The sequence below is a fragment of the Antedon bifida genome, chromosome 7 (assembly GCF_963402885.1).
Source record: "Antedon bifida chromosome 7, ecAntBifi1.1, whole genome shotgun sequence".
Lineage (NCBI taxonomy): Eukaryota > Metazoa > Echinodermata > Crinoidea > Comatulida > Antedonidae > Antedon > Antedon bifida.
This window is the reverse complement of record NC_136232.1, coordinates 24075237-24088655: the sequence shown is the minus strand read 5'-3', so window position 1 is coordinate 24088655 and position 13419 is coordinate 24075237. Positions and strand designations below refer to the sequence as shown.

The window sequence follows — 13419 nt, the reverse complement described above, 5'->3', positions numbered from 1 at the left end:
TGTATGAAGATGTTTTATTGATCCTTCTACACATGCCTTTAATGACATTCAATTTGAACACTTCTCCGTTTAGCATATCGCACAGTGGTACAATTTTCATAAAATACTACTATAAAACATTTTTATTTGTAATAATTCAGTACACACAACGTTTGGCGGTCGTTGCCTCGAATGAAGCATTTATTGATATATGTAATCAATTATTCTTAAGACAAATATCTCATAAATTGTAAACAGTAATGTTTTACCCTTTTTTCCTCTTTCAAATGGCATAAAAATAGCAGGCAATGGGTTTGATACGTTTCAACCATATTTCCCAACGGGCATCCCGTCGCCTGGGCCGTTGCAGTGGCTTGCTTGAGGGCTGTGTTTACAATTACGTTGTAGCTCCCGTGGGATATGAGTTGACATTTTGGTGTCTAGGCCTATATAGATATTTTATTTTTCATCAACAAAATTCTGTATATAACATACATTTTCATCATACTGCGACAACTGTCGGCATTATGTTGTCGAGGAGATCTTTATTAATGTTCATAAACATTAACAACATCATATTTTTTTTAATCAATAATACTATGTACATACCATACTTATAACATACTATAACATAACCAATTTTTTACACATAAAACATCATACCCTAGACATTACATTTCACGTTATTTTCTAACTATCTACCCAATTTTCGTTACATTTTTCTTCTCTACTTTCTTCAGTAGAAAAATAGAAATAGCCATATGAATTGACAGCTAATTGATTGCTTAGTATATGTTGAAAAATAAAAATGATTGTGTTAAGTATTTTATAAAATGGAAATTATTTTCAATATTGGAAGTACAGGAAAAGATCGCAACAAGGACAGTTGAACGAGCTGCTATAATATAAATTGGGGAAAATGTTTGTACAGATATAAAACGACTAAGTTTGTCTTGTGGCGGTGTAATCTTGTAGTATCGTCTCCAATGACGTCACCACAGAGAGCTGAGTGTATCACGATGTGCACGCGCGGGTATCAAGTAGGCCTATTCGTTTCTTCGTTGTGTCACTTAGTGAGTAGCAAACTTGGTGTAATGTGTAGTAAAAATAGCAGTAAGAAGAATATGTATTTGGTAAGGTAGCATTAGCGGAGTGGAGTACAAGCGGTGGAAAAACACCTGCACGTGATAGTACCTGTGGCGTAGCATTTATGTAGCTGTTAGAAAACCTAGCAATATTAGATAATGTATGTGGTTGGAATAAAGTACTGCAGTGAAGCAATGGAGTTTTGTAAGCAACATTACTTGGTAGTGTAGTAGTTGACTACGTGACTTGGCTACCTATGAAACTTAGCAATGAAAGATGTAGGCATATGTAAGGAAAACATCTGCAGTGGAATTGTTTTGCAATTATTGTGTAGAAAATGTAGCAATAGAAATAAACATGATATGCCTCAAGTGGTATAGTAATATCACAGTTCTGTAGTGTAGAGTTTGTGTATAGAAATTGATGAAATGTATGGTACGCTTAAGTGGTAATAATAAAGTTGTAATGTAGCATTAGATTTTGTGTATCAATGTAGAAGAAATGTGTAGGTGGTAGTATATACTGTAGTGTAGCAGTGGAGTTTTGTAGCCAAACAGAAGTAGAAGCATGTACGTGGCAGTCTAATAAATTAAATGAAAATGTAGCTGTTATATGTGAAGAATACGTAGAAATATTAGATAATGTATGTAGTTGGAATAAAGTACATGATAAAGTAAATAAGAAGGTCGACTGTACTGTAGTGTAGCAGCGGAGTTTTGTAGCGAAACAGCAGTAGAAGCATGTACGTGACAGTCTAATAAATTAAATGAAAATGTAGCTGTTATATGTGAAGAATACGTAGCAATATTAGATAATGTATGTAGTTGGAATAAAGTACACGATAAAGTAAATAAGAAGGTCGAGTGTACTGTAGTGTAGCAGCGGAGTTTTGTAGCGAAACAGCAGTAGCAACATGTACGTGGTAGTCTAATAAATGAAATGAAAATGTAGCTGTTATATGTGAAGAATACGTAGCAATATTAGATAATGTATGTGGTTGGAATAAAGTACATGATAAAGTAAATGAGAAGGTCGACTGTACTGTAGTGTAGCAGCGGAGTTTTTGTAGCCAAGAGAGAAACATGTACGTGGAAGTGTAAGAAATGAAATGAAGCTGTTATATGTAAAGAGAATATAGCAATATTAGATAAGGTATGTGGTTGAAATAAAGTAATGTTGTGAAGCAGTGGAATTTTGTAGCGAATGGGAGTAAGCAACATTACTCGGTAGTGTAGTAATAATAATAATAATAGTTCATTCTTATATAGCGCATATAAGCAAGCTCTCAATGCGCTGAACATTACTTGACTTGTGTGGAACGTAGCAATGAAAGATGTAAGTAAGGAAAAAATTACTGGAGTTTTTGTAGCAATAGAAGAAGTATGTTCGCAAGTAGGTACTATAGTGAAGCAGTGGGGTGTGTATGCTATAACAGCAGAAATTATGTACTTCGTGGTACTTCTGTTTTTTAAGTGATTTGATGAGTAGAATAAACATGCGGTATTAAAGTTTTATAAGTGCAGCATTGGAATTTATGTAGCAATCATAGCAATGACATACTTGGTAGTGGAAAAAAAGTAGCTTATGTAACTACAACAGTAGAGTTTAGGTAGTGATAGAGAAACATGTGTGTGCTACTTGTAGTAGTGTAGTGTTCAGTAGCTTTTAAAATTGGGGTATATTTCACGACGCCCGTTCTGTTTCGCCGCTGTTGAAAAATAGGGAGATTTGATCAATGTCGTTGCAAAGGTTTATACTTTATGATAGATAAATAGATACAAACAATAGGAATAGAGACCGGAGTTCCACTTTAAGACAACGATTTTGCTTAAAGGGTGGCTCCGGGTTTAAAATTTGTATTGTTTATTTTAAAATTCAAACCTGTTCTGTGGAGCACAAATTCTCATTCCCCACTCTCGATCCAATTTGATCAAGGTTGCATAAGTTTATTTTATAATGAACAATAGAAATGTTAATACTCCGGAGCTACTCTTTAAGCAAATATTTGTATGCATTTCCCACTTAAAGTGTAGATTATGAGGTTCATTAATTAAACTGGTTTGATATTTAAAAGCCTCAGTTTTTGACAGTCCATCAGGACTTTTCCTTTTTCGACAGGAACACTGCAACCTAGACCCTTTGAGTTACTGACATTGTTCTGCTACTGAGGTAGGCGGTATGTAAATGAGTTTGAAATAAAGTAAGTGTAGGCCTACAGCTTGGTTCTCACTTGAACACAACGCATGGATGTAAGCGCGCCGCAAGCAAACTGACAATTCACTACGCGATGGATTGTCCGAACTGTCGGCTGTGATTGGCCAACTCACTTGTGTTGTGCCGACGTCGTTGTGTTGCGTGCGAGTGAAAACCAGGCTTTATGAAATCAACTCAGATCTATAAACACATAATCTTTTATGGATATCACACTTCCAAAAATTGATTGCTAATTTCTTGAGTTATTATTTTCGTTTAGAAATGCATTTAATTAATTTGCGGATGAAAAATATAGTCTGTTGAATTAGCGATTCTGATTGTTATCTCCCAGAGTTGTTAAATCGTTTCGTAAACGTCTCAACTCTTATCAAATTTGATCTAGAGATCGTCTGTCCAAATCCAGGGTCGAGATGTATTCACTAAATCAACTGGAGCAAACACAAGGTCATCTACGTTCCTTCTTTTTGGATTAAACAAAAGTAAGACCATAGTTACAGAAATTGTACTGATAACGTAGATCAAGAACATAAAACGGTCGATAACTTCGGCAACGCGTTGCCAATCTCTTAAAATGCGTTCTTCGCGTCGCGTTTTCTCGCTAGCTGTACGCATACTAATAAGTATATCATCAACCGGTGTGGCAATGCGTTTCAAATATAGTTTGTAAATGCAATTGTGTGAAAGCACGTTTCCGGTGTCTTCAAGCGCATTTTCCTCCTCGATAGATCTTGCTGTAGGAACGTGTATACCATACTGGCTAGACATACTATAATTACTCATATCACGTGGTACAAGGTGCGTTGAACTACGACCATGTCCCGTCCTGTGGAAAAGAAACAAAAGATTCAGAAACGTGTAAAATCTTAGTGTACACTAGCAAACGTGTTAAATCTAAAGCTTGGTTCCCACTAGCGACTCAATACATCACGTAAGGCAACTTAAGTGATTTTACAAATCACAAGCAATGGATTATTCGAACAGTGGTTTGTCGTTGGTCAACTCGTGGGAACCACGCTTTAGTGTACACTAGGAAACGATATTTTGCAAACTATTTGGCAGGAAAGTTGTCCAAAGTTTGCTAGTGTCGTCCAGTTGACACACTTTGGTAAACTGCAAAGGAATTAGTTGGTCACTTTGTGAACAAACAGTCTTTTGGTGCTCATCAGTCTCCGTTAACTTTTTCCAACATGCAACGCGCAAGCTCCGCCCACTTTGTAAACAAATCTATCTGCGCGTGCGCAAGCATTACGAAAACATTTAGCTACGTACGTCGAGAAACTTATTTCTTTAAAATATCGTCAATGAAAAACGTTTACGTGCTCCTGCGAAAACTCTCTAATGACTCTAGTAGTCTAGACATGCAGCAGAAGCTTCTCCAAACTGGGGAACTCAATGTTTGCAAACACAAGTTCTGTTAAGTTTGCTCGACTGGCTCGGGTCGGGATTTTTTTTTTCTATTTTAAAAATGTGTAATACTTACCGTGTTACAAGAGAGCTTCGAGATGACGTGCGTGATCTGACCATACTTCGATGACGTGTTTTTTTCCTTGCGTGTTTTTTCCACCTACTTGCCTCGAAATCATCGTCATCACTTTCTGGCGCGCAATTACAAAGTTTCATGCAGACGATTTTTGACAGGTAAATGAATGTCAGCACCTTCAGCCAATCAGGAACCTCGGATGTACAATTCTCTCCTCGGTCAACAATGTTTAATATTAACACATTCATCGCAGTAGAAATTGAAGTTAAAACCATAATTGCTATGTAATACTGGGCTATAAAAATGAAAAGAAAATGAATTAGTAGAAACGGATTAAACTTAACTTTATAACTTTAAACCATTTTATTCATCTTATCACAATAGTGTGACTGGTCGTGTAACTTTTATAATTAATAACTTTTAGAAAATATTGAATTCATCAAGTTTTTTTTTAATTTTAAAGCATTTTGGCACAAACTGTTTTGAGTAAATGAGTGCATATGTATAATACAAAATTAAAGTATAGCTAACAAGTAATTGATTCTAGCTTGGTCCACATATATGACGTAACGTGAGCGGCACTGCGCACGTAATTTCACCAATACATTTGATTGGTCAAATTAGTTACGTTGCGTGCCGAATAAACATGAAAACTTCTACTGACATTCAAAATTCAAACATAAACATTTCTTATTTGCTTTTGATTGTGAAAATAAATTGATAATCCGTATATTGATATTACCATAAAACTCTATTTAAATTTACTACTGATTGTATTTTGTTATTTGCATAATTGTATTTCTATAGACTTTTGTAAAGTACATAGTCTACAGTATAGATACAAATCTATCGAATCCAGACGTCTAATATCATGAATCATTCATAATTTCAGCCCACGTTCGTCCTGGAAAAAAAAATTACGCGTCCCGGGCCAGATTGCTTTGCAGAATAAAACATTTTTCCTTAAAGATGTATTGTCCCCCTGAAAAATAATTTTTAAATTTGTTTGTTGTTGAATATGCCATTTTAATGTCACATAATAGTTATCCACTTTGACAAAAATTTAGATCGACAAAAAAATTATATACCTGAAAAAACTGTAATTTAAAGCAAAAAATAGTCAAATTGGCTGCCAGCCAATGGATTTTTTGGTTCAATTTATCCATTCATTTTGTCATTTTATAAGTGAAAACATGGTTTTTTTTCGGTTTTTTTTCCACAGAAGTGATTAACTTTATTAAAACTACAAAATACCATATTCAAAGTCTAATTTAATTAATCTTCATTTTTCATGTTTTTGGGGGACAATACATCTTTAATCAGTTTTCAAAATGACGCCACCATGCATTTTGGAAATAAATGTTAATTTTGATTGATTGAAAATAACCTAAGCATTTAAAAACAAATCTTAGTTAACAAAGTCCATTTTATAAATAACTGCTTTGATGATAAATAATGCCTCAGTTTTCACTTAAGCACTTTTTAGCTATTGCTTAAGTAAAAAGATTGAGAAATGCCCAGCGCCTATCCTGTGTACTACATCAATAAAAACTATAACATTATATTAACAATTGACAGTATTGATTATATTATTTACATGATACCACGCACAGACACACGATTTTCCGGGCGCGTTTAAACTGTCTTAATAATGGCACGGCTAATTTTATGCGCGCGTCAACCATGTGTCTCTTTGTGACGATGTCAATGAAGTCATACTTACCGATTAATGGAAAATGATCTGAAGTTCTTGGCATAGTTTCTGCAACTATCAACATGAATACGTTTAAACACAAAATCAATGTTACACATAACGAAGCTTTGACTACAGCAACACTATACGGCATCCAGAAGCCAACCATGGACAAACCGGATAACAGAAATATTGGCATCACCAGATTATAGATATAATACAGAGGTTTACGACGAAGTTGAATCTTGCACGTGACATCAACATAGTTCACATCCGGGCAACAGGGATATTGTTCGACACTGCGCACAAAGTGCGTATCTAACATTTTCCACTGCTCGTTCTCCATGAGTTCGTAAATGATCGGAGCTGCAGTGGCGTTAAACAAATCTAAGTATTGCTGATCGTACGTCCATGAGCCGAACTTTAAATCACACTCGTGGTAATCAAAAGGAAAGTGCGTTATGTCCAAAAGACATATACTGTGTACGATAAACGGCTTACTGGCAATCCGCACTAGCCCGTCGTGACGTAGCACAGCGTTAGTTAATAGAAGTTTATCCATAAAATCTGAATCTCTGCTTTTGCCTCTATAAAGTAAAATAAACACATTTATTTTGTTTTATTTATTATTGTCCGTCTGAAAAAATAATTCTTAAAAATTGTGTTTCCATTTTAATGTAACATAATAGTTATCCACTATGAATGTAAAATGTATTTACCTGAAAACAATGTAATTTAAAGCAAAAAACTGTCAAATTGGCTGCCAGCCAATGGATTTTCGGTTGAATTGAACCATTTATGTTGTCATTTTTTAAGTGAAAAAATAATTTGTTTTCTCGTTTTTTTTTCTATGGAAGTGATGAACTTTATTAAAACTACAAAATACCATATTCAAATTCTGATTTAATTAATCTTCATTTTTCATGTTTTTGGAGGACAATACATCTTTAAAGGGTTTTCATATTTGCATGTAAACACTAAGTAACAAGGTTTGGGGTACACCGTCTAATTCAAAACAATAAAGGAATACGTTAATATTGTTATTAGTAGGCATAATAGTACATTTTTATTTATCATGAACATTACATGCAAACTGTTTATTATATATGTTATAAGTGTAAACACTATAGGTAATAATTAAGGTTTGGGGTACCGTGTAATTAAAAAAAATGAAAGAATACGTGAATATTATTATTATTAGTAATAGTACATTATTTTATTTTCATAAACATTATATGCAAACTGTTTATGATATATGTATAAATGTAAACATATAATTTATGCAACAAACAACAATAGTTTCATCAAACGAAGGCTGACTGGCGGTCAGCTTTTGTCACCAACAGTGGTTGGTTTCACTGATCATATATTTCAACCATGATATCTCATCAACTTTATGTACGCCCATGTAATGCATATCTACGCATGTGAAAACTTATGGTAATTTGTTTGCATTGAATGCAGCATCAAGGGACGTCTTCTCAACATCCAAATATATGTCGCCTCTTTACTCTTACAGATATCACGTGTTCACACAATAAAACAGATTCAAACGCGCAATTCTGAATAAATTCATTTTTTAACATTGGCACTATTTTATGATGTCTATATAGCATACAAATAAACTAATGCCATTTTGCAATTTAACTAATCCTATTGTATACGTTTGTAATATAATCAATAGAGTGCTTTAACGAGTTTTAGTATTAACGCGGTGGATGACATATCCGTGATGAGCACGACTCGACGAAACGGTGGCAGACTTCGACAATGGGTGTTTAATTATGTGTCGTAATGTCATTTTCAAATTCACTTTACAGTTTTAAAACACATCATCTAAGTTTAATATCATTCTACTTTGTGAAAAAATAACTGGAGCCGCAATTCGTCATGAATATTGCAAAGAAATATTATAAACGCTAGGAAAATTGTCATGAATCGAAATTTGACGGACTCGTACGTATGTACAAAAGGTTGTTTGAACGCGCGTGTCGAAATTTGACGCACTCGACTTAACAAAGGTCCCTCGTTTCTTTCTCCGTGTGGTGTTGTTAAGTGTGGTTCACACTACAACGCAACGCAGCGACGTTTCGACACAAAGTGCTGTATTGCGTAATGACAGTGGCGACCGACGACGCAATAGTGCTGCAAACATCGCAGGTTTGATTTCACGCAGGCGGGGGCAAACACAATTATTAGAAGGGCATTTGCTTACGTTGCGTAGATTACGTTGCGTCGCTAGTGGGAACCAAGCTTTAGTGACGACATAATGCAAATCGATTTAGTAATACAGACAATTGATGCGTAATTCTAAAAGCAGGTTGTGTTAACATTATTTGAATGTAATGTCCAAAAATAGTTGGAGACGGCAGGCATCGGCCAGTTGTTTGCTAATAAAGTTAAATAATAATGGAATCGTGTTGACGCAATTTAAGCGTCCGTCGTTTCAACACAAAATGATGATAAAAGTTATAATAACATTTGTACTATGCAAGTCTAGTGACACATTTAATTGGCTTGCGTCGCCTGTATTTTTTAAATAAATGAATTCCCAGTCGTGGCAATTGCATACACGAAAATGGCTGAAAGGGTAGGCCTACCTACGGCCTTTTAAAGACCACAGTTTTGAAAAATATAACATATCTCTGTCATCAACGTTTGTTTTGCTTTGTCGATGAAAGAGGTATATTTATCAATTTATCAATGTTGTTACAATTAAAGGAGACATAACACAAATTAAACCCGGAATGTGCTCCTTTAAGAAAGAAAAAAAAATGTGGTCATAGTCATAAACACGTTTTTTGTTTTGAGATTAGAAAATGAATATTGCCATGTCACAATGATAAACATAACATTAGGCCTATGATAGTTGCATTATGCCGGATTTTAAAGCTTGTTTCCAACTAGCGACGCAACGTAACCACGCTTAAAGTATATATCTAAATACGGATTTTAAACTCCAAAGCAATGATGGATTTTAGTATATGATACCATGCATTATAAATGCCACATACTGATTGTTGAACATGTTAATAAAATCGATGGCAGTCTAATTGTCTTTCTAAATGAGATAATAGTAAAAAAAATGAGAGAAACTAAAAAAAAATGAGAGAAAAATTTCGTCACAGGTAATATATCAATTTTCTTTCAGATATGTATTATATACTTTTGCGTTTAGAAAATTGTTGATCTTCCGAATCTCATGACAGGATTATTATATTCCTAGATGACTTAGATAATGACCGTGTACGTCCGGTTAATCTTTTTTGGTCTAGTTACTGATTTAATCCATGTCTATTATAATTGTACATTACAATATAAGTATATTCATAAGTAAGTACGGTATTAATCATACTCCCTGATCGGTAAAATTACTCCATTAACTTTTATTCCTGTCCACTCAGGCAGCGCTTGCCTGTCTATCTATCTTGTCCAAGTACCTTCACTTGTACAGATGAAGGGCTAGTGTTGCCCAAAAGCTAACTTTTCTCTGGCTGTTTTACTTTATCGTTTTGATTTAGCTTTTCGCTTTTTTTTTGTATCTCCATTGAGATCCAGCCATTGATACCCACGGCCTTGTCATTTTTTCAGTATTTTGCCTTTGGATTTATAATATAAGTATAATATATAATATTTATATGTATAACAACAATATAATATGTTATCATTTGCTAGCAATGTTTAAAACTTTCTCAGTAAAATTTGAAAGCAATGTAGCAATTTAAAAAAAGTAAAACATAGATATTGGAGGAAGTCAACACTGAAATGTTAATCCACCTGGCGGATGATTCGACAGCCAAGAATATATTTTATATTTTTTTTAAATCGCTGTCATAAAAGAGAGAGAAAATATGTGTATTATTAATAATTTTGAAATTATTTTAAAAATTTTAAAAATGTCAAAGATTCCGTGTTTGTAGATTGTACAGTATTACTATTAACCTAATAAAACTGCACTTTACTTTTTGGCTCGTCAACCCTTTTCGTTCAAATGGTAAATAGAATAATACATAAAGGTGAAAAGTAAATATTCCATGTTCGTATCACAACGTTTCGGTATTAATTCGTTGTGAACTTTCTGTTAAGTAAAACTGATACTGCTCCGCGCACTTGTCAGTGTAAATTTAACGTCAATAAATTAACTTAAGTGTATTGGTATTCCTTTCATTACCCCTACATCGTGACAGCATGATGGTACTAATAAACATTCCTCGAATGATATCATTCGATTAATTTGAATTTCTATCGCAAGTGTATAATGACGAGTTCAGCTTGGTTCTCACTAGCGACGCAACGTAATGCAACCGACGCAACGTAAGAAAATACCCTTCCAATAATTTGTGTTTGACCCCGCCTGCGTAAAATCAAACCTGTTTGTTGCGCGTCAACGTTAGTTGCCGTAGACTTTGACGTGGTTCACCTCGCGTACTTTTGAGTACGCGCTGTACTATGTTTTCCGGTGTTCTTTTGCCTTTCGTCGTTGTCCGTGAAATCAAACTGATTTGATTTCCCGTACCGATGTTTGCAGCACTGTTGCGTCGTCGGTTCCCACTTGTGATTACGCAATACAGGACTTTGCGTCAATACGTCGTTGCGTTTTAAGCGTGGTTCCCACTAGCGACGCAACGTAACGCAATCTACGCAACGTAAGCAAATGTCCTTCTAATAATTGTGTTTGCCCCCGCCTGCGTGAAATCAAACCTGTTTGTTGCGCGTCAACGTTAGTTGCCGTAGACTTTGACGTGGTTCACCTCGCGTACTTTTGAGTACGCGCTGTACTATGTTTTCCGGTGTTCTTTTGCCTTTCGTCGTTGTCCGTGAAATCAAACTGATTTGATTTCCCGTACCGATGTTTGCAGCACTGTTGCGTCGTCGGTTCCCACTTGTGATTACGCAATACAGGACTTTGCGTCAATACGTCGTTGCGTTTTAAGCGTGGTTCCCACTAGCGACGCAACGTAACGCAATCTACGCAACGTAAGCAAATGTCCTTCTAATAATTGTGTTTGCCCCCGCCTGCGTGAAATCAAACCTGCGATGTTTGCAGCACTGTTGCGTCGTCGGTTCCCACTTGTGACTACGCAATACATCACTTTGCGTCGATACGTCGCTGCGTTGCGTTCTAGTGGGAACCACGCTTAACGGGACACTAATAAAGGGGATATTTTGTTTGTGTCCCGCATGTGTCTTTTTTTAGATCAAGATTATAAATCACATCTTATAATATAACCCTATTGGATGCAGATGAGAAAAATACACATTTTGTATATATTTTGTATTATGATTTAAATACCTATTCTAAAGAATTTTCACTATTATTTGACCTTAAAAACTACACAATTACAATGCCGTTATGTGGCATAAACACATTTAGCCTTCGAGCATCACTAATACAATTCCATAACATGGGATCTATTTTAATATCTGCCGTATGTAAAGCCCCATGGCTATTTAAAATCAATGTGTTTTCTTCTTGTATTATGTTATGACCCAATTGGCGCTTCGTAGAATTATTATGGTAATCGTAAAGCACCGGGAATCATATCTTTGTATATTGTTCCCTTGTGAACATCCCCAGTCGTGCATTGATTTTTAACATAGATTTCAGCTTAGAGAGGGAATATACGAATGTGTATAGAAACTTAAGACAGCGAGAATGAGAGATTTAAAGCTCAGGTACAGACATAAATTTAAAAAATAATATCTGGTTAATTGTACATAAATCAAATATTTGTAATAGAAATCAAGACGAAAAAAATGAATTTCCCTTAAAATGGTCAAATACAAAAATTCTGTTACAAAAACCAAGGAAGACCGTTTTTCAGTAGTGTAATGTAATAACATGTCTGGTGACTCCCTAGAAAGTGAAAAAAGATGATAGATATACGGTGGATAATTTTTGCTATAGCATAAAAATAAAAAATACTAGAAATGTAAAATTCAAGTTATATTACCTATATTTAGTCATCTGATAACATTTTTTACCACACCGTTTATTTTTCATAGCTTTTTAAAATGCCTCTCTATTTACAACATTTGTGTACAAAAGAATAGAGATTTTACTGTGTAATTTCAACTATACCCCCACTGATAAGAAAGTGCTTATTTTCAACAAGATGGTGTAACACAAATAAAATACCAAAAATTATGAAACATAGGGGAAACTATAGATCGATAATTATTGGAATGTATGATCGACATTTTTAGGCCAAATGTGATGTGAATGCGCATTGAGTTACGAGTTACGGTTTCTTTTTAAAATAAGAGAAAACGACAAAGTTGAAATTACTTTTACCTTCAGTTAACGAAAAGTGAATTGAAAATATCTTTCTGCTTACGTATAATTTGTATAATATCATAGGCAAATGCCTTGATACCGTGTCGTTTGTAAAACATGTTATCACTGTATCATAGGTCATTTTCCTAATCTAATGCTATAACCATAACATAATACAGGCATCACATGTGATATAATGTGATGTGTTACAGAATGTTCCTAAGATAGTGAATATGTTATATTACAGAGAAGCGGGTGAATGTACACCCGTGGCGTTTGACAGAGTTGACATATCGTTTATAATCAGCTATGAAATTTGAGAAATTACGCAAGCAATATATCGTGGGTGATTTTAATCGTGCCATTAATTTTACTCACATTTCATAATAATTATGACAGTTATATAAACAAATCTAATATATCATGCATAACTACAATATTCACTGCAATATATATTGTAGATTGACAAAGAAAGAAAAGAAATAGGTAGCTACACGCTGAATTCTGTAAATTTACTGCTATTAGTATTTATCCCTTTAGGTTGCACGTAACGTATCAAGTAAGTAAGTAACTCGAAGCAATCTGAAGGCCCTACATCCATATCGAACGTAACCCCACCTATTTGTCACTGTGACAAAACTGCATTTTCCCCCCGAGCTCATAATAGTAATACATCGACTTTTACCCCAT

At 34.7% G+C, this 13419-nt stretch overlaps 1 protein-coding gene across 3 annotated transcripts in view; it reads right to left on the bottom strand.

Moving 5' to 3' along the window:
• The window catches only part of LOC144848768 (neuronal acetylcholine receptor subunit alpha-10-like), a 171125-nt gene that overhangs the window by 145370 nt on the left and 12336 nt on the right, over positions 1-13419 (bottom strand). For 2 of the 3 annotated variants that reach the window (XM_078705681.1, XM_078705682.1), the window contains exons 4-6: positions 6483-7039; positions 4760-5054; positions 437-4102 (exon numbers count right to left, since the gene is read on the bottom strand). In XM_078705681.1, coding sequence (XP_078561807.1) covers positions 3658-4102; positions 4760-5054; positions 6483-7039 — 1297 coding nt within the window. In that variant the 3' untranslated portion in view covers positions 437-3657. Of the gene's footprint in view, positions 1-436; positions 4103-4759; positions 5055-6482; positions 7040-13419 lie in introns of those variants that run through there. The other variant, XR_013613917.1, reaches the window with a different exon arrangement.